Source organism: Phalacrocorax carbo, chromosome 5 (assembly GCF_963921805.1).
Source record: "Phalacrocorax carbo chromosome 5, bPhaCar2.1, whole genome shotgun sequence".
Lineage (NCBI taxonomy): Eukaryota > Metazoa > Chordata > Aves > Suliformes > Phalacrocoracidae > Phalacrocorax > Phalacrocorax carbo.
This window is the reverse complement of record NC_087517.1, coordinates 22,184,926-22,204,957: the sequence shown is the minus strand read 5'-3', so window position 1 is coordinate 22,204,957 and position 20,032 is coordinate 22,184,926. Positions and strand designations below refer to the sequence as shown.

Genomic DNA, 20,032 nt, shown 5'->3' with positions numbered 1-20,032 from the left:
GGAAAAACTGATTCTAATCTAAACACCAGTGGGGCTGCTGCTTATTGTGCTGTGCTTCCAGCCATCTCATGAGTCTCATGAATGCATGCCAAGGTGTGGGAAGAATTGTTGGATGTTCTTTTGTTTTGCTCAAATAGGCTAAACATGATCCATGGAAAACAAGCCTGTTGTCAGGCTCTGAAAAAAGAGCAAGATGGCATCAGAAGAGTGTTTCATAGAGTATTTGATTTTCTGATTTAGCTGCTGAATACCCCTATTAAGCCTTGTTAGACTGTTTGATTTACAGGAGTTTGCCCAATTAGTTTGGTGTGGTGCACGCCTTTCCTACCTTCTCTGTCTGCATGCAGCTGCTTTTTTTTTTTTTTTTTTTCCTTTTTAAAATACGGGTAACTCTAAAAGTAAAGTATCATTGATGCCTTTACACATTTTAAAACTTTTTAGCAGAACAATTAAAGTTTTTAAGACTTGTGTCCCAAGAGCAACATTGGCTATGTAACTTCTGCTTCCTTGAATAGCTTCCTTTTATTTCAAGTTGTTCATAGTAAGCAGTTGTCATCTACTTGAGCTTCTTCCTAAGCAGTTGTGAAATATGCCCAATCCCCGTTTCCCCATATGAATTTAGCATAGCTTAGCTGTTCCCACTGGCTCAAGGATGACCCCTGAGGTCAGATACTATTCCAGTATGCCAATGACTCCTCCAGTAAACTAATGAAAGCAGATAGAAAAAAATAACAAGGAATTGCTGATTAACCAGAACACCAGTAAAGACTGAAGATGTCTCTGTAATGGTGAACACTTAATATTTTGGTAGGTGAGACGAGTACCAGGTTCCAGTGGTCACCTCCATAAAACAGAAGATGGGGACTGGGAATGGAGTGATGATGAAATGGATGAGAAGAGTGAGGAAGGCAAAGCTGCTGTTTCTCAGGAAAAGGTAACTTTGTGCCAAGACATTTACACTCTGCAAGATATTCTGTCTTAGTGTTAATTGTTAGTATTTCTGGATCTTTAATGCATAAGGCTACATAGCTCATATCTCATTGCATTTGTTTTCCAGTCACGAAGAGTGAAAGAAGAAGAGAACACAGAGGTAAAAATGTCTTTATAAATGTTTTTTTCTTCCAAGTGTTTGAGTGAAGGGATTTCTTGTTCATTTCTGTTGTTAAAAATGTGAATTGAGGGGGGAGTATTGTTCTGCAGCCTTGTAAAGCAAGCACTTGTGAGGATAGAGCTGTATGCAGTTGGGCCTGTAACAATTAACTTGAGCACACACTGGATAAAATGGATAGGAAATTTAAAGTCATGTTATGTTCGTGCCCAGGAGAATTGGTTAAGATAGGCAATTTGGCTGTTTTTCATGACCCTTCATAACTGGATCACAGTAACTGCTGTCTTTTTTGTCAGCGTAATGATGGCTGTTTCAGAGTAGCCAGATGATCTCCAAATAACTTTTCATTCTTAGGATTTGTAGCACAACATATAGCTTGTAATTAAAATGCTTCATCGTGTATACAGTAAAATAGTTTTTAGTACTGTGGCATAGTAGATTTATTCAGAGGAATAAATACTGTATTGAGTTTCATGGCCCTGTGCTGAGAGTGTGGGAAACTTTGCTGCTATAAATAATTGCTTAATAGGATTACTGGCTTAGAGCCAAAGTGCTCTTTTAAAAATGTCTCTTCCTTGGGTGGATGCCACTTCACCTGCAATTTTAGGTTCTCTGATTTTCATTGGTGTCATAGAAACCATCTAAAAGACTATCAGCTTCCTGCCAGGTTTAGTCCTGTTAGCTCCTGAGATGACCCCAGCATTTCCATTGCAGAGCTAGTTTACATAGTGCTTCAGCATCTGAAATGTCTTACATCAGCTAGTTACAAAAAAAACTTTCACCAGACAGTCTTCTAATGTCTTAAAAGTGGAATGTTCTGCAGTTTGTGACTCACTTTATACAGGTAACTCTCTATTATGAGTTGTTTAGTTTATGAAGGAGAAAAGGGCCTCTGCTTGAAGTCTTCTGTTGATTTTTGTTTTCCTAACTGCACCAGATGACTTGGAACTGAGACTAGTGCAGCTTGTTGCTGTTGGTATGTGCCTGTTGGTCTTTGGGCTGCATATTCCTACACACTGAAATAACAGGTCCATTGAAGATGCAGAAGTAATAGTAGTAGTTTATATGAATGGAAGGAACTTAATTGAAGCAGAAAAAAATCTACTCCCCTTGTAGTGATTACATAATCTTCCAAATATTCATTAATTTTTGTTTAAAATACACAAAATATAGATCTTGTGTAACACTTTTTTTAAAAGTAGCTTCAATGTGAAAAAGTGTTGGAAAACAATTATGAGAGATTTATCATGCAAGTCTTGATTTTGGAAGGACTTAACTATAACCTTCGACCAGGCTCCTGTGAGTGGTGACAATATGCCTAGCTGGGTATGAAATCATAGTAGGGTAGAGGACCCTTAGGTACTCTTTATGTAGGATACACTTTTGCTTGAGACTTCATATAAATGTTAGTTGAGGGCTGGGGAGGTTATCATAGTGTGAGGGAGGAGTGATAGTGTGAAAGATATCTGTATTCCTGATTTTCTTCTCTGTGAAAGACATGCTCTGAGCTGTGATGCCTGCTTTGATATGCTACTAGTTCTTTGCAGATGGGTAGATGCAAGACTTCTGTAACAACCAAAACTGTTACACAAAAATAATGTGAGTAGTAGCTTGGTATTCTCACTGTGAGCATATTATTTAATAGGCTATTGGGGCTTTGATGCAAGGTGGATTAAAAGCTCTTACTCTCAGTGCTTTAATGCAGGCCTTATCATTTGTATCTCTGTAATTGAAATATAGCAGTTTTACTGGTATCAGCTATATTTTAGACTGTTACTGGAAATGTTTAAAAGGTTTTGAGACTTAGAGGATGTGTAAAATATTCTGTGCTAACTTCAAACTGTTAGCATGGCAAGTATTTGGGGATTTTTTTTTCCTTTGGCATCCTTTATAAGACTACTTGCTCTTTTCTTTAATAGTCTCAGCCTGCTGTTACTGACGAATATAGTGAAGTTCCATGTGCTGTGAATCTTGTTTTAAGATTAAGGTAAGAGATTCTTGTATTTATTTTAGCATTCCTTTTTGGTTGGCTGTATTGTTCATGATGCCCCTCATTACTTTCATAATATTAACATAAAATAAGTGTCAACCTCTTTAATCTCCCAGAATGACCAGTATGAATAGTGTTTCTGTGACTAATTGCTGTCTTCTAATTGCTTACTGAAATAGTGTAAAATGAAAAGCAGAATATGAATGTGGCTTCAGGCTAAGTGTACCCTTCATTAAGTATTTTCTTTTTCTTTTTTTCTTTGCAATGCAGGATCACAGTGAGAGATTTTTAATGAGTTTCTTTCACACTTCAACAGTCAGCCTCTGACAGAAATAAACGGTAGCTGTATTACAAGTTGCCTACTCAAAACGTTTTTCACTGGCAAGTTTGATCAGCCACTGTGGAGAAGTGACAGATATTTTGGAAAATGGATACAAATATGTTGTCCAACTTAAATTTATACATAGTTAAAATGAGTCAGATTAGCTTTAATTAAAATCAGTTTATAATCAAGATTTAAATTGTTTAATTATGTGGTCTATTTCTTGGATGAAAGTATTTTTTCATAAGAAGCTTTGATAACTTTTCGTGTATTTACAGCCATTTTCCTTAAATCACTAATTCCATTAAAAAAAACTTACTGCCACTCACTTTAAAACTTGTTTACATCCAATTTGTATTGACAGAATATCCCTGAGAGGTTATAAACTTTCAACTACTGCTATGGGGAAAAGTTAAATGTTATGGGGGTTTTATGCTAACAAAAAGGTAAAAAGTCAAGTAGAGAAATATTTACAAAATTACAACCAGTATGTTAGAAATAGCAGATTTATGCATAACAAGTAGCTTTAGAACAGTAACATCAAAAACTGTTAGTAATCTACACAGAATGAGTGCCAGGTTCCAAAACCTATTATCTTCCCTTTTCTTTGACTACTTTTCTAGTGACAGTCTCAAAAAATTGTATGGCTGCCAAAGGTTGTTTATTGAAGGGAGGAGTAATAAATTTGATTGTGGGGAGAGAAAAGACTTAGAGATTATTTGGAATCACTTTAGTTGTCCAATTTACATAACTGCCCAGTTATGCTATCAATATTCTTTTTCATCCCTCTGCTGACACACAGGTAGATGAAACCATTCACAAAACAGACCAATTTATACTGCTATGTGGATGTACTAGTGAGGTGCTTTGAGTATTTTTAAATTATTATTAAACCTATGGAGTGATTAGCTTCTACCCAGTTACTTGCAGCATTGGCATATCCACAGGGCAAACATTTTAGTCCTGCAAGTACAGTGAAATGTCAGGGATTATGCTTGCCGTTTTCTGCAGCTCTTAAGCCAGAAGTGAAGAAAGATTGATCCTAGCAGACTTGAATTTCCAACTCTTATTTGCACGATGAACTTTTATTCTTGTTAAGATCCTCCTAATTCATGAGTGAAAAAATTCCCTCTCCCTCCCCTCCCTAAAAGCAAGGCTTTAGTAACTAGATTAATGTGTTACAATTATGAAGGTTTAGATAGTTTTTGTTAGAGAGAGAAGAAACAAGATTTTCAATTTTAGGAACCAGAAAATTTCCTTTAAACAAAACAAAATAGTCTTGAACAGTGGATACACTCTGGGGCCTGCGAACACCTTTGGTGGTATCTTGGAAGAAACAAAAATCTGATGCAGAGATTTGTGCAGCAAAGCTGACCTACTTTCAAGGGAAAAATGCTCTGCAGTGCAAACTCCTGGCCCCATGTGAGCTCTGGCTGTGTCCTGCCTCGGTGGTAGGAGGTGGGCTGAGCTATGCATCTTTGCACTGTGCGTCTCGGATTCCTTCTGATGGAAGCCTCAGTATGTGAGTAGGGTCTGAGTTAGCACATAATCAATGTGTGTATGTGGATAGTTGTGGGGAATATAGGCCTGTGGGGTGTACCAAGCAGCACTTTTCTCCTTTAGCTGGGACTCTGTGAAGTGCATATCTGAGAACAAGGGCTACAAGCTGCCTATACCTCTGCCCAGTGGTGTCGATTCAGAGTTAGTGCTTAAGCATTTCTTTATATTTGCTACTTTGAAGGCAAGAGTTATTTTGTTTATGGAACATTCACAGAAATTCAGAGCTGCCGCTGGCTGCCGTATATGTTGTGTTCAGCAAAGTACCTCTGGTGTTTGCATAGTTGTGCTTGTTCTTCACTGCTGACCCCAGGAGCAGAACAGCTGAGGCTGCTGTGAGCATGGCAGGGCTGTGCAGTCTGCTGAATACTTGTCAAGAATTACATTCAAATGTCTTGTTCTTCAGTAAATTAACAGAAACCTTATGTGCGGAAAGGAGCAGGTGGTTATTTGTTAGCTTTCCACAAAATAGTTATGTTTCTTTCATTATTGGGTTACCGGTGGGGAGTTATCTCAGCTTATTTGCCTGTCAGTGTCAGGAATCTGCCAGTATATTCTTTTAAAAGCTTTTAATCCTTGACCTTACTTGTAGGCACATTAATAGTGGTCCTGGCCTGGCAGTGAGTGGTTGCACTCAAGAGTAGAGGAATCCTGGGTTCCGTGTTTTTGCATCTAGCTCTAGCTGCAGTGAGCAAATTCAGAAAAGCCAGCTCTGGAGAAATAGCAACTATTGTATAGCCCTGCTTTATGGGCACAGGGTTAGGAGTCTTCCTCCCCAGCTCTGAAGAGTCTCAGTACTTGGACCTTACCACTCTGTTAAACAAAGACCAGGGGAGGTCTGAGGCTGGCATTCCAGTGAAGTATTGACAACCTTGTACCACACCAGGTAATGTAAGTGAAAAGCTACAGAAGTGCTGTGTTGGGAAGACAGTAGTGTTCAGAGCATTAAAGTGATAGTGCTCAAACTGTTGCTGTAATCTGTTTTGCACGAATTCCACTGTTTTTTCGGTTTTGTTAGGGGAAGGGCAGTTGTATGAGGTCCTTCATAAAAGTCTGAAAAATAAATTTCCTGTATCATAGGATGTAAACCTAGAGACCCTCAGACACTCACAGTCAGTCCTGCTGGTTACAGAGGAAGCTGTCCTCTGCATTCTAGCCCTACGCATCTGTCCTTATGCTGGGATCATTGCAGGGTGAATAAGCTTACATTTAGGGCAGCTGTATATGGAGGAAGATACTCTGGCCCCTAACTGCTCCTTTTCTTGTAATTAACTTACTGAGTAAACATTTTTTGAGCATCTGGAAGTAAAAATACTTCTAGTTTTGGCATTTGTAGTGAATAAAAGCGGTGTAGATGACTTGCTTTGTGTCACACAGCATTCCTTTGGGATTGTAAGGTAGTAAACAGCTAATATGCTCACAGGGATTTATCCACCTCCACTGCAGATTTTAAACTATTCTGTTGATGTCTTTTGGTGAATTGATCATTAAGTCATATAGTTGACAGAGACTTGAGTACATCAGAGGATTTTTATGGGATTTGTTAAAATGAACCATAAGTTGTGAACCATATTATTATGGAGCAAGTTAGCTACAGTATGAGGATAGAAACAATTTCCTTTAATGTTTCATCCACTACTATTATATAGCTTTTAAAGTATGGCTTGATATTCAGACAAACATTGTGAACATTAGATGCCAGACTTGAAGACTCAAAGCTCAGTATATCATCCAAAATGTTGGAAGCTGTTTCTTTTAAAATAATTCACTTGAGGCAATCAAATTATGTAAACTGCAGTAGCTTGATGAGTTCAGAAGACACGGGGTTTAGATGCTGAGAATTACTGTTTAAAAAAAAAATAAAAAGTTCAGTACTGATGTGGGTAAAAATGTAAATACCAGCAAAATAGAAGAGGAATTAATTGATTGGTGGGGAGGATGAGAGGGAAAGGGAAGTAAACACATCAAGAAAAGGCTCAGGAAGGACACATCTTTTCATTGCTTTCTGTTTGCTTCCCCAGAGAGGGGTTACGGGGTGAGGGGACAGCAAAAGGTAATCATCTCAGGTGGAAGGAGCCCTTCACGTGTGATGGAGACTGGTTGGGCTAGGACCTGAAGGGAGAAGGCATTTCCCCAGGGTCCTCAGGCAAGAAGGGATGGTGGAGAAAAAACTCTGATGGCACTTGCAGTCTTTGGCTGGGGAACTACCTTGCTTGCAGAGAGTTTGTCATGGAAATTGATGCAAATGTTTAGAGCCTAATGGGCAGAAACAACTTAATATGAGGCTTGGGAATGTGGGCCAAAAGGTTTGAAGAGTAGTGCCTGGAGATTTGGGACAGGGCAAAATGTAGGGAGATGGGCAACCTTCAGCGGGAGTCAGGGCAGGGGGGAATAGTAAGTGCTCCTCTGACTTGTTTGTTTTTTTTTTTCTCTTTTACAATGAGCCTATGCTACACCAAAACCCATCAAATTTTAGATTATTGTTTTGCATTTTTTCCCCTAGTAGTATGTTCCAAAGAAGGCTAATAATATTCATAAAAATTACCTTTCCCAAAGGAGGAATTCTGGCAGAAGAATCAATGCATTTCAGTAATTCTTTTACTGGATGGTCAAGTTCTGTTATTTTTCCCGAGCAGGGTTGGACTCATTCAGTAATTGAGTAGGGAATGCCAAATGAACACCAGCCTCTGTTTAGTGCAGATACCTTATTGTGGATGAGAGGCACAACTCCCGTGCTGAAATAGTCTTTAAAGAGTGCCATGGGATTCTTTATACAAGTGCTGGTATTTAACTCTGTTAGTCTGGATGGTTTCCAACTTGAGTATCTGATTTTTCTGTCCTTAACTTGTATTTAATACCTCTTTGTTTTAGTAGTTTTCTCAGTGGGACTAACTTGTGAAAATATTCTCTGTCAGAGTTGCTTCTTCAGTTGGAGGTGACATTTACAATTTATTTTCTTGCTTTTGCACTGTTGTGTCTTGGAGTATATTGCCCCAGAAGTGAAATTAGCCGCAGTGTGTTTCAGGTAATTCCATGCAAGGCTTTTGAAAGGCTTTGGTATTAAATACTTAATAGGGACTGTTAGTATTTTAAAACTCAAGTTTAATTAAGAGACTGTGCTTGGATTTTGCGATGAACTGAAAATACTGGTTCTCAGTTGTTGCTTGATCTATTGCCATGGTGTGTAACTATCACCCCGACTGAGCAATCATTATGTTGAAATGCTGATGCTTCTGTATCCTCAGCCTCACAGAGGAAGAGGAATTGGAGAGTGGGGAGGAATGGAATCTGTAATCCAAATTTTCTCCTCTGAGGCTGAGCACACCGTGTGTGTTGGCAGCGGACCCTGACAGGAACTTAGCAAAGGGAGGCAGAGTTGTGTGTGAGGCAATTGTCTGTGATTTAGCCTTCTGATGGGACTCTTTGTACTGCCAGGGAATGGGGTTGGGGAGGAACTATCACCCTTGTTATGAAATTTGCAGTCTGGCCACCAAGGTGTTACAGTTACAGGTTTAAGAAGGTCACTGTCATAGGGTTTGGCTATTTAGATTAATAACAGAGACATTTCATGTTAAATTAGGAGACTTGTTAATGGTTAATAGTTAAGAATTGCAAATTATCTGAAGCAATCTAAGATGGTTAAATTAGCTCCTGTGACAGGAAGATAATTTACTGATGGTAATTTGGAATGTCCCAGGACCTAATTTAATACAGTTCCTGTGCACTAGATGAATTAAGCTTGTGGAAGAACAAAAGGGGCAAATGGAAAAGTTTTATTTGATGCACTGGAAAATGGGATACTTCTGTTATATTATTGCATATCTTATTGAAAACAGTGTGTACAGAAAACGCTAAGGCAGAATTGTATGTAATGGCACTCTGATTGTGTTATTTACAGATAAACGTTTGTGAGTGCATTTCTTACAAAAACATTTCTTCAGCTGATATAGCTGGTTTATCACGCTTTCTGTGTCATTTGATCCTTTCTGAGGAATATATCTTCTGGGGAGCTAGACAGACAGATACAATTCAGAGTGACAAGTCCAAGAAGCAGCTAGTAGCAGGCAGTTGCCTATGCCATGCTACAGTAGGAGAGTTGTTAGGACTTAAGTGAAATGAATTTCCTCTGTGTGCCGGAACATAGGTGATGAGATATTGCTCACTAGTCTGAGCTGAAGATGAAGTGGCAATCTTCCTGCTTTCATCTAGGCTTGTTTTTTTTAACCTCACTCTTACAATATTCATGACATGTAAAGTTACAGATAAAACGTACTTGGCTGGAAGTACCTAGTGAAGCTACTCTTATGTTGTTAATATGTTGTTAAAGTTTGAGGCTTAGATTTTTAGGAGGAAAAAAAACTCTGTAAACAAGCAAACCCTAAAATCTGTTCTGGCTAGAGGTGGAATGAACTTGATAACTGGCTCAGTACCATAACCAGAGTTCTTGATTATCTCTTCCTTCCCCCCCAAGTTGTTTTGGTATCTTAAAAAACTTTTATCATTCCAGTCTCTTCTGTAAGAAGTGGGCTGATGTCTCTACTTCACCAAGGGCAGGTATTTCTTGTCCTTTTTGCTATTCAGAATGGCTTCTGTACTCCAGTGTATTTAATAACAAAATCCACAAACAAGCTCCCAGCTGTGTGGTAGGTTTACAACTAGAAAGCAACAGAACTTCTCTAAAGGCTGGGGATTGATCCAGTAACACACATCATAAACAAAACCATTTGTAGAATTCTTGAAATAAATGTACCTGTTGATTACAGTATTAAGCACTGTCCTGTATTTTATTTTGCCATCACCTCTAAGGCTTTGCCCTGGGAATCGCGGGAGGTGTGGGGACATGGTAACTGAACTGAATTTTATTTTCACAGCATGGAGACTTCATTTAAATAACCTGCTTAATCATGATTAAATCATGACTGAAATCAGTAAGCAGGAACCCTTGATTAAACTATTGATTCTAATCCTGCTCTCCATTTGTACCTCTATTATTTCCTTCAAAGCTTGCATTTTAAAAAAGGTAAATTATGCATTTCTTATTCACTACTTAAGGATGTTTTTATGCCTTGCTGTATTTTTATTGAAAATAAATTAAAGATATAAAAATCTATTTTAATTATGACCTAACTAATCGTGGATGCAATTGCTATCCCATCACTTATTAAATAGAGAACTGGTGTATTTGTTTATCAAAACAACTTTTGTATGTAAAATTGATAATTATCAAGCAGAGGCATCAATATATTGTTTCTACTTATTAAATTTAGGTTATCAAGAAGATTTGCATAGCTAAATATTTAGATGGCAAGGAATTAGGCATTTAACCTCCACAGCTGTGGTTTTAAATTAGGCAGGCAATTGCATACGGGGATGTTGCTGACACTGAAATTTTAATACTGAAATTTTAAAATCACTAGAGCTTTTTTTTATATCAATCTGAAACCCAAACACCACCCCAACCTCCTTTATGCTAAGGGAAATAGTTTAAAGCTTGAATTGACGTCAGTGTTAAAAGTAATTTTATTTGTATTATAATGTGGTGATGTAGTACATTTGGTGGGATTTAAACAATTTTAAATAATTTTGTCTAGTTTGGCTGCTTATTGTCACTTAGTGTTGTGGTTCTCTGTCTTTCCACTTTGCACTGGTAAGGGTGTTTCTGGGACTGTACTGGGTCACTATAAAGCAGTCAAGTTTTGTTTGGTTGGTTTCAGTCTTCTGACATTTTTGAGGGCAAGGCACAAGTTTAACTGAGCCCATTTCATTGATCCTGTTTTGCTCCGTAAAGCAACTGCCATTGCTGCTGTAGTGGGGCCAGTGAATGGCCACAAGAGGTGCGCTGGGACAAGAACTTAACACGTGAGCAGGCTTTGCTGGTGAAGCCTATTTATTGTAAAGCTACTTTTGAGAAAGTTTGGTCCATGGCAGGAAAACTAGATGAAACCTTTGAAGATTTTAAAACAAAGCTTAGACTTTTTGCCATGCTTCCCACTCTTACTGATAAGCTAGTGGGGAACCATGAATTTTATATAGAAGTTATGCAGATTGTCATAATTTTATGGTGTCTCAGATGTCTTTCTGGTTTATCTGTGAGTCTCCTTTGGTTGTGATAGTAACGTACTGCTAGATCATCAGGAGTGAAAAATTCTGAGCCAATGGCATTGAAAGGATGCACACTTCCAGGGTGTTTTTTATTCAACATGTTTAAAACACTTTTTGCTTTGGATAAGGCAAAAGGTTTCTCTGAGCCTTGTTTTCAAAGCCTGTTTTGTGCACTTGGGGTCTTAATGCCTCTAACAAAAAATACATATTCCTGTAGAACTTACTGCAAGTCTTTTTGTCTTGCTTTTTATAAATGAAATCACTTTGCTAGAGCTCTGTTCTGAAGTACCCCTAGCCTACTGGCAATGATCTGCTTTTCACACTTTCTGATTTAAAGAACTGAAATTTTGCTTCAAGCATTTTGGCCACTTAGCAATGCTGTACTTGGAGAATTTGTCACTGGACTAACAGGTTATAATCTCTCTTCTTGTACACCAGGCATGTAGAAGCACACAAAGTAAGCCTTTGTGTGTTTAATCTGTTACTTGCTCTGGTGTCTCTTATCAGTCAGGCAGATGGTGTATCACTTCAGTCATGCAGCTAATACAGGTTTGACTTCCTTAAACTGTGATCTAATCAATAATGTTTGGTATCAAGACATTCGGAGGGGGCAGGTTAAACTATTGGCAAATCCAAGAAAAGCAACTGCAACCAGTGTGTTGTAATGGTTAATAAAGTGATCAGATTATGTGCATGGCAGTTGTCCTCTCTGTTATTGAAATGCTCCCACTGAATACAGGGTGATTGTTTTTTAACATGATTGATGTTATCTTTACTCAACTCCAGTTCTTCCTAGGAACAAGTCAGTTTTAGATCACTTCTGGTTTTGACTAAGCATTGAGATTTTACCACATTAATAAATTCTCAGTATAACTGCACACTGCCCTTAATTGTATTTCAAGTACATGTTAAAAATATTGATGCTTTTCACAAGTTAAATCTTTACTGCTGCTTTTAAAAAAATCTTTGTGCTAATTCAGGAAAAAAATTTAGTGAAAAATCTTATGATTGATATTGCTTGCTCTGCAGCAACAGAACTGATAGCTCTTTGTCTAAGTTGCTTCTACCTGCTGATATATGAGAGCAGGTAAGAAGTGTGAGCCTCAAAAAAAAAAAAAAATGCAACTGAATACTGCTTTTCACTGTCTATGCAGAGAAATGGGTCGCTGAGAACTGAGGTAAAAAAAATATTGTTTATTCCATAGTTTGCTGTTTGACTTAGCTGGGAATGAATCATAGGATCATAGAATTGCTAAGGTTGGGAAAGACCCCTAAGATCGAGTCCAACCGCTAACCTGTCACTGCCAAGTCCACCACTAAACCATATCCTCAAGCACCACGTCTACCCTTCTTTTAAATACCTCCAGGGATGGAGACTCAACCACCTCCCTGGGCTGCCTGTTCCAATGCCTGACAACCCTTTCAGTGAAGAATTTTTTCCTAATATCCAACCTAAACTTCCCCTGGAGCAGCTTGAGGCCATTTCCTCTCATCCTATTGCTTGTTACTAGGGAGAAGAGACCAACCCTTGCCTCGCTACAGCCTCCTTTCAGGTAGTTGTAGAGAGCGATAAGGTCTTCCCTCAGCCTCCTCTTCTCCAGACTAAACAACCCCAGCTCCCTCAGCCTCTCCTCATTAGACTTGTTCTCTAGACCCTTCAACAACTTTGTTGCCCTGTTTTGGTCATGCTCCAGCACCTCCATGTCCTTCCTGTACTGAGGGGCCCAAAACTGAACACAATATTCAAGGTGCAGCCTCACCAGTGCCGAGTACAGGGGCACTATCACCTCCCTGCTCCTGCTGGCCACACTATTCCTGATACAAGCCAGGATGGCTTGTTGGCCTTCTTGGCCACCAGAGCACACTGCTGGCTCATGTTCAGGCGGCTGTTAACCAACACCCCCAGGTCCTTTTCCTCCAGGCAGCTCTCCAGCCACTCCTCCCCAAGCCTGTAGCTTTGCATGGGGTTGTTGTGACCCAAGTGCAGGACCCGGCACTTGGCCTTGTTGAATCTCGTACCGTTGGCCCTGGCCCATTGATCCAGCCTGTCCGGGTACCTCTGTAGGGCCTTCCTGCTCTCCAGCAGATCGACACTTCCACCCAGCTTGGTGTCATCTGCAAACTTACTGAGGGTGCACTCAATCCCCTCATCCAGATCATCAATGAAGATACTGAACAGGACCGGCCCCAACACTGAGCCCTGGGGAACACCACTCGTGAGTGGCTGCCTACTGGATTTGACTCCATTCACCACCACTCTCTGGGCTCGGCCGTCCGGCCAGTTTTTACCCAAATGAAGGGCTTATAATATTCTTTTGATTTAGCTTTTGGCATCAGCAGCTGGAGAAAGAGAGAAGACCCTATTTAAAAGCATGTTCAGGCATAGATATATCTAAAATGTCTCTAATTCTAACACTGCTGTGTCAAGGAATGGAGACTTGGGGCTGTAAACCAGTGGATGGAGAAGAAGGAATTAATGTTTCATATATTGCTTCTAAAATTATAAACATGGTTATGCATACTTGCCTGGTGCCTTGTGTGTATCAGCTAGTTTTTCTGTGTTTCTGTATTGCACGAGTTGTGCATTTTCTGAGTTTTGCTCTCATATCCCATCCATTCTTACTAGAATGAAGGCACTCTACTTTCTTTGAAGTCTTAAGCAACTCGGCAATGTCAGCTACGGAGAGAAATGTTGTAAAGTCCTTTCCTGCTGGAGGAGCTGTCTGCTACCCTGGACAGTGTTCTTGGCGATCTAACTGTGACCGTAACAATTCACTTGGTGGCTGCTTTTTGTAATTTTCACTTGCCTTTTCTGTATGGTAGATAGCATACAGATGGTAAATCTTTAACAGGTAACTGCTGTCTCATTCCAACAGCTTAGCCAAATGACAGTGTTTGGTTGTGATGTTGGCTGTTTCTCAGTCTTGAAAGCATCATTTGGCTGTGTTTTGCCATTAGCATTGCTGCTGCCTCTTGAAGTGTAGTGATTAACAAGTTTGTTCCATCTTTTCAGGGCTCTGCTCTTTGCCTAAGAACATGTAAGGATTAAATGGTAGTGGCAGTGTTCTCTATATTTAACTTTTGAGTCCTATAACTTGATCTTGAAGCATCATATGCTAAACATATTTTCTTCTTCCAGTAATGTATATGGAGGGGGATAAGTTGTAAATCCATGGAGTTTTTTCACAACCACTGAAGTAAGTGGTAAAGTTTTAACGGACTTCAAAGAACTGTGTATTTTAGGACTACATTTTACTAATACAGAGAGATTTTAGTCCCATTCTACTTGGTGGCAATCTGCAAGCAGGGCAGACTTCATATTTTGCTCCTACCAAAAGTTAACAGAAACACCCTTCCAATCTAGAATTGACCTGAAGCCATTAAAAATAAATTGAGAAGAACCATCTCTCTCCACAGCGCTGAACAGACGTGATCTGCTCTTGACAGTAGGGTAATATATAATGCTGGAGCCTGGATATTGATTGGTAAATGACAACTGAGCATGGAAGTATTAGAGAGAAAGGGATTTATGTAAACATGTGGTGAATCCTCAGGAGGCTAATGCTTCTTTACAGTAAATGCTCTTTTCTGTTGTGTGTACATGATCCCACAGGAGCTTTAAAGTTCTGATTCACAAAATTACTTTAATAAACAGATTTTCTCGTATTACTGCTTTGGTTCTGCTGCATGCAAGGTACCATGACTTCAGAAGAAAAAAAAGAGGGGAAGGGGAAGGGAAGAAGTTGGCTGTGATTTCTGTAGGGGTAGGAGAGGATTCTTGTTTTCCCTGCCCTAGCTGAGTGGATAAATTCCCACAGCTGAAGCATATGAAAATTGCAAGGCAAGGAAATTAAAGGGACAGAATATTTAGATACCAGGCCAAACCTCAAATTTGGGACCAATGGATACATTCACTTTCAAAGATTCTTCTCCCGCATTCTCTTTGCAATACTGAAAGTAAAGCAACGGTTTGCATTTCACTGTTTTGTGTGTATTAACTGTGTTCCGTAAAGACAGTTGAAACAGTTTTAACCAATCAAAATGAGATTAGAAACAGGTACTACATGTCTTCAGTATGGGCTATCTAATAGACCATACTTAAAAAGGGATACTGCATCACTTAATCAGGATTTTCCTTGAGTCAAGCTCTGTAGCTGGCCACAAAGTAAATTCTGTTGTTAAAAACCAAATAAACGAACAAAAAAACCACCAAAACCAGAAAACCCATAAGAAAAAAAGCAAACCAAAACAAACCCGGTACATTATTGCCCCCAGAGAAAGTAAACTCACAGTTGTTTTCATGGAGTGGTGCTGTCTCCATCTCTTTCATTGCCACTGCGACCAGTTTTCTCCATGTGTAACACAGGACATTGACTGAAAAATACAGTACTTGTGGAATAAACTAATGCTGTAAAAGCTAGGTTACAAAGGGAGCCATGTTTTTTGTGTGTGTGTTTTGTTAAAGCACACTGACACAGATTTGGCCAGTGTCACTAGTCCCTGATGGTGAGGGAAATTCTCTTTTGGTGGGAATAGGGCTTGTAGGAGCATGGGGAGGGAAAAGGCTGGTTGGTGAAGGGTGCCATGTGTTATGGTGTCAGTCATAATTAAGTTTCTACAGTTTTAGTTGAAGACTAATTTCTATTTCTGGTTTCAGAGGAGAATACATATTCTGCTGTTGTCTCTTCCACTAGCCAGACTTGTTAGGTTTTGACAAAACTAGCCATGGAAAAACTTTTCCATTTTAGGGAATGCACACTTGATGCAGATTTTTTTAAATAGGTAGATCAGTTTAGTTGCTGAGTTATAGCTAGTCATGATTTGAAAAGTAGATGGAAGAAATAAGTGCTGTTCTGACTTTTGTCTGAGAATGGTTTCTTGCTTATGATCTGGTTAATTGGTCCATCGCCCTCCTCAGTGCTGGTCGGGCCCTGAAAGTGCAGGGAGTGTCCCTTTTACCAGGTGACCTGTTCTTTACAAATGGTACAGGCACTCTGGCCTCTTAATTACCTCCGCGCATCAGCAAACCAAGGACCCTTGCCTGGGCAGAGCTTTTATTTTGTTGACCATACCATAAAGCATTGGTTTGGGGGGTTTTTTAAATGTTTTCACTTACTTCTCCTTGACTGGCAATGTCCTCCAAGTTCAGCTGGAGCTCAGGAGAAAGAGGATGAAAGAAGGAAGATACATATAGATACATCTTCCTTCTTCTATCTATCTATATAGATAGAAGATACATATAGAGAGAGGTGGATATAGATATATATTTTCTATCCTATATTTAAATTATTTAATTTTAATTATGCAGAAATATGAAAAAATAAGTGGAAAAGAAGGTAGAATATCCCCTGGGCAGAGCTGCAGCATCTGTATGTTGGAGTCTGTTAAAATGCGTTCAGTGGTGGGGAAATGGTCTAATAAGAGTGAATACTCATTGCTCCAGGAGACCTCTGACTTTAGCTGCTTCTACTTGTCAGTCCATAAAAATAGTAGAGAATATTTCTGTGCCTTGTTAGGACTTGATAACCATAATATAGAAAAGTGATATACTAATCAAAAGAATGGTTAGCATCCAAGATTAATAACTTTGGTGTAGAGCAGTGTACTTTTACATATGCAAGTGGACAAGAATGGGGATGATGAGAACTAAGATTTTGGATTGGTTTTCCATTGGAGGGCTGGGAAAGGATGATTAAACAGTTGAATTAAGAAGTAGCATTTGATTAAGAAAATAAACGAAGTTCTACGGAAGGGGGTGTATTTGTGAAATGTCAGTGGAAGTAAGAGACCGTTGATTGAGAGCATGGATGTCTACAGTGCCTGTAGTGTAGCCTGGACAGGGCTCACTGTCCACATGACGTAGCAGTGGAACTCGTGGTGATGGGGGAGTTCCTGTGGCTTATGGTTTCTGACTCCATCTGAAAGAAGAGAATTAAAAAAAATCAGGGAATCTTGTTTCTGCTGTAACTAATCAAAAGCCATCAATGATACAGTTTCCATGCAATGTATGTGTACTCTGTACTTCTTCACAAGTCAGCTTTGTTAATTACCATTCCCTTATCACCTGTGTGCTTGGACACTCAACTGCATATGTCACTCTTTGTAAACCATGTGTGGCGATTGAGTAGCTGAAGTCTGAAAATTCAGCAAGTGATGCAGAGACAAAACTTGTGTGTCCTTACACGCGTGCACACTCCCTTTTTGAGAATTCTTTTCTTATTTTGGGAAGGAAGAATATACAGTTACTTAGCTGTGGTAAGATGTATCTTATCCAGGAATGCAGACTCTCCCTAAGGACTGTATGGAAGATGCTGAAGCTTGTGTGAAATAGGAGCTGACATTTCAGATAACTATGCATAAGAAGTGGTGGATAAATTTGTGTGTGGGGGGAAAAAGTAAGAGTAAAAAAGAATTAAAATCTGCTGCTTGATACATAATCAAGCTATCACAGCATGATTTAGACCTTAATTCCAAGACATCTAATTTTCCTGAATCTCACTTTCATAATAGACATTCTGCGTTCTAAGGACAAAAGAAATAATGACATATAATGTCTCCAATTGATGGTTGCATCATTACACAAACGTGATTTCCTATTTTAGTTCAACAATGTAGATCTTTTATCAAGCATGTGGAACATAACGTAATTCCTGCTATAGTCAATTAACTGTCATTAGGTAATTATCTGAAAGGCTTTGTCTCTAAATGCGAATGCCTGGAATCTCTTTCATGTCTTAGGATTTTTTTTGGTAGAACCAAGTCAATCTGAACAGCTGCATAATTTGTTTATTCTCTAATCCTGATTTTTGTAAACATCAACATTGTTCTGCAAATCATTTCCTTCAAAACAGAGCATCTTTGTTTCATATCCTAATGACAGGATGGTCTAAGTTCATGGACAAGGGGCTAAGTGATGAAGTTGGCCCCTGTGCTTTTTATGGTTCTTTGAGGAAGCATTGTTCCCTAGAAAATCAGATCTGGCAATCTTAGTGTGCATGTTAAGTGGTCCGGATGAAAAAACCAAAAAGATGGCAAAATATGCTTTCATAGAGTGTAAAATTCTAAATTCTGAAATTACTTTGCAAGAAAGATGGCTGCCAAAAAATCTTAGCATGGCATGCTTTGGTGTCACCCTTATTCAGAGCTGTTCTGTGGAATTCCTGCTGTTGGAGGTGACTGCATAATGAGAAGCAACCTGCAGGAAATTAATAAACTGCAGTGTGCTAAAATGCACAGAAGTATTTAAAATTTACTGCTTTTTAAAAGAGATGGGCTGTTTTTATCCATGACAATCAAGGTATGTTAGTCTGTAATGGCATAGAGCAAGAAGCAAATAAGAGGTTTTATAAGATGTGGCAAAAAGGTCTGAGTTTGCATTTTAAAATAGAAATAACTTCTTCACAAATGCATTAGAGAAACTAGGGGCCATTAAGAAATGATTAAGAAGATAAAATTATTAATCACAAAGATAGGATTTGAAGAAAGACACTATTTCTGTTTAGCAGAAATAAAGTCTGTGTGTGCTGCTGCATGGTAAGAGTGTAACGGATGTAAGTAAAAAGAGAACAAATGAAACGTTGCTTGGAAACTCTTCTGACAAGTAAATCAACAAGTCCAAACAGTTGTCACCAAAGTGTATCAAGGGAACTAGCAAACTAATTTGCAGTAACAGTGACACTAACTAGAACCAGAGAAGTGTCTGAAGACTGGAGAAGAGCATAACAGCTTTAAGGGGAGAAGTTGAGTGCATCTTCTATTCGGTGGAATATATAATGGAATAAATAATTTATGGAAATCAATAAATGTCTGGAAGGTAATGGAACTGTAAGCAAAAGCACTTACAGGCTTCTATCAAATTAATCTTGCCAAACTTCCTTTCTTTTTCTTGCCTGAATAGTAGTGTACCGTTGAAGAGAAAGCAACGGTGTCCTAAGTTCAGAATAGTTCAGAGTATAACAATTCCAGAAAGGAAAGTTGGGTGCCTGAATACACATCAGCCTTCCTTGAATTTTCACCTTCACTTAAACAGATTTGACTCGTTAACTTTCTATTTGGGACATTCTGCAATTTGGAGACAAAGTAAAATAGACCCAGTTTGCATCCTCCTCAAGGAAAGACTCTGTATCAGGAGCAGCTGGTCTTTCACATAGCTGAATCAGTCTGTTAGGAAGCTGGTAATTTTCATGAGAGTTTATAATTACTTTGTGCCTTTTTATATGGTGGATGTTCTACTCATGGGAGGTCTGTGGAAAGATACAATCTGAGAGCGTGTTGTATTAGTTTCTAGATGGATAACGGTAAGAGTGCAAAATCTATAGACTTCTCATCTGGTTTTAGTGTTTGACTGTGGAAAAAGATAGGCAGGCTGGACAAATTCAGTATAGATGCTAATAAGCAAAACTTTCTGGTAAGATAAAGTTTTTATTCCCTTGATTTGCTTCTTCAAAAGTCTGCAGGAAATGAGTACCTAAGTCTGAGCTGCATCCCATATTCAGTCAAAACATATCTTATTTGAGAAGAATGCTAAATTTGTGTGCAACTTCCCTTTTTCAGAAAGTGGCAGTTTTAACAAGCTTGTTATAGATAATAAATTTCAGCAAAAGGAGGTGGGTTGTTGAAAGGGAACTCAGAGGTGGGTCATATGTTGATTTTTGGTTTTTGTTTTTAAACAGAAAGCCATCCAGGTTTTTCTAGGAGGGGGGGAAAAGAAAAAATTGGAATTCCTACTAATTCTCTAGTGCAAACAGTGTAATATTCCATGTAATGGCAGCAGATTTCTAGAACAGAAGTAAATGAACCTCATAAATCTGTACCTGGCTAGCTGCGTTATCTGCACCTTTGTATTAGTGGTCTTAAACACCCTGAGTTTTTTATTTAGAGTAGATTTTGGGAACCTGAAACTCCTTCAGCTTTGAAGCATTCAGTATATTCAGTAAATGAGTACTTTCTATTT

General features: G+C 38.8%; 1 protein-coding gene across 1 annotated transcript in view; it reads left to right on the top strand.

Moving 5' to 3' along the window:
• Positions 1-20,032, top strand: part of STK39 (serine/threonine kinase 39) — a 105,487-nt gene that overhangs the window by 60,661 nt on the left and 24,794 nt on the right. Inside the window, exons 11-13 of the mRNA XM_064451515.1 lie at positions 812-934; positions 1,058-1,090; positions 3,028-3,095. Of these exons, the coding sequence (XP_064307585.1) occupies positions 812-934; positions 1,058-1,090; positions 3,028-3,095 (224 nt within the window). The remainder of the gene's footprint in view (positions 1-811; positions 935-1,057; positions 1,091-3,027; positions 3,096-20,032) is intronic.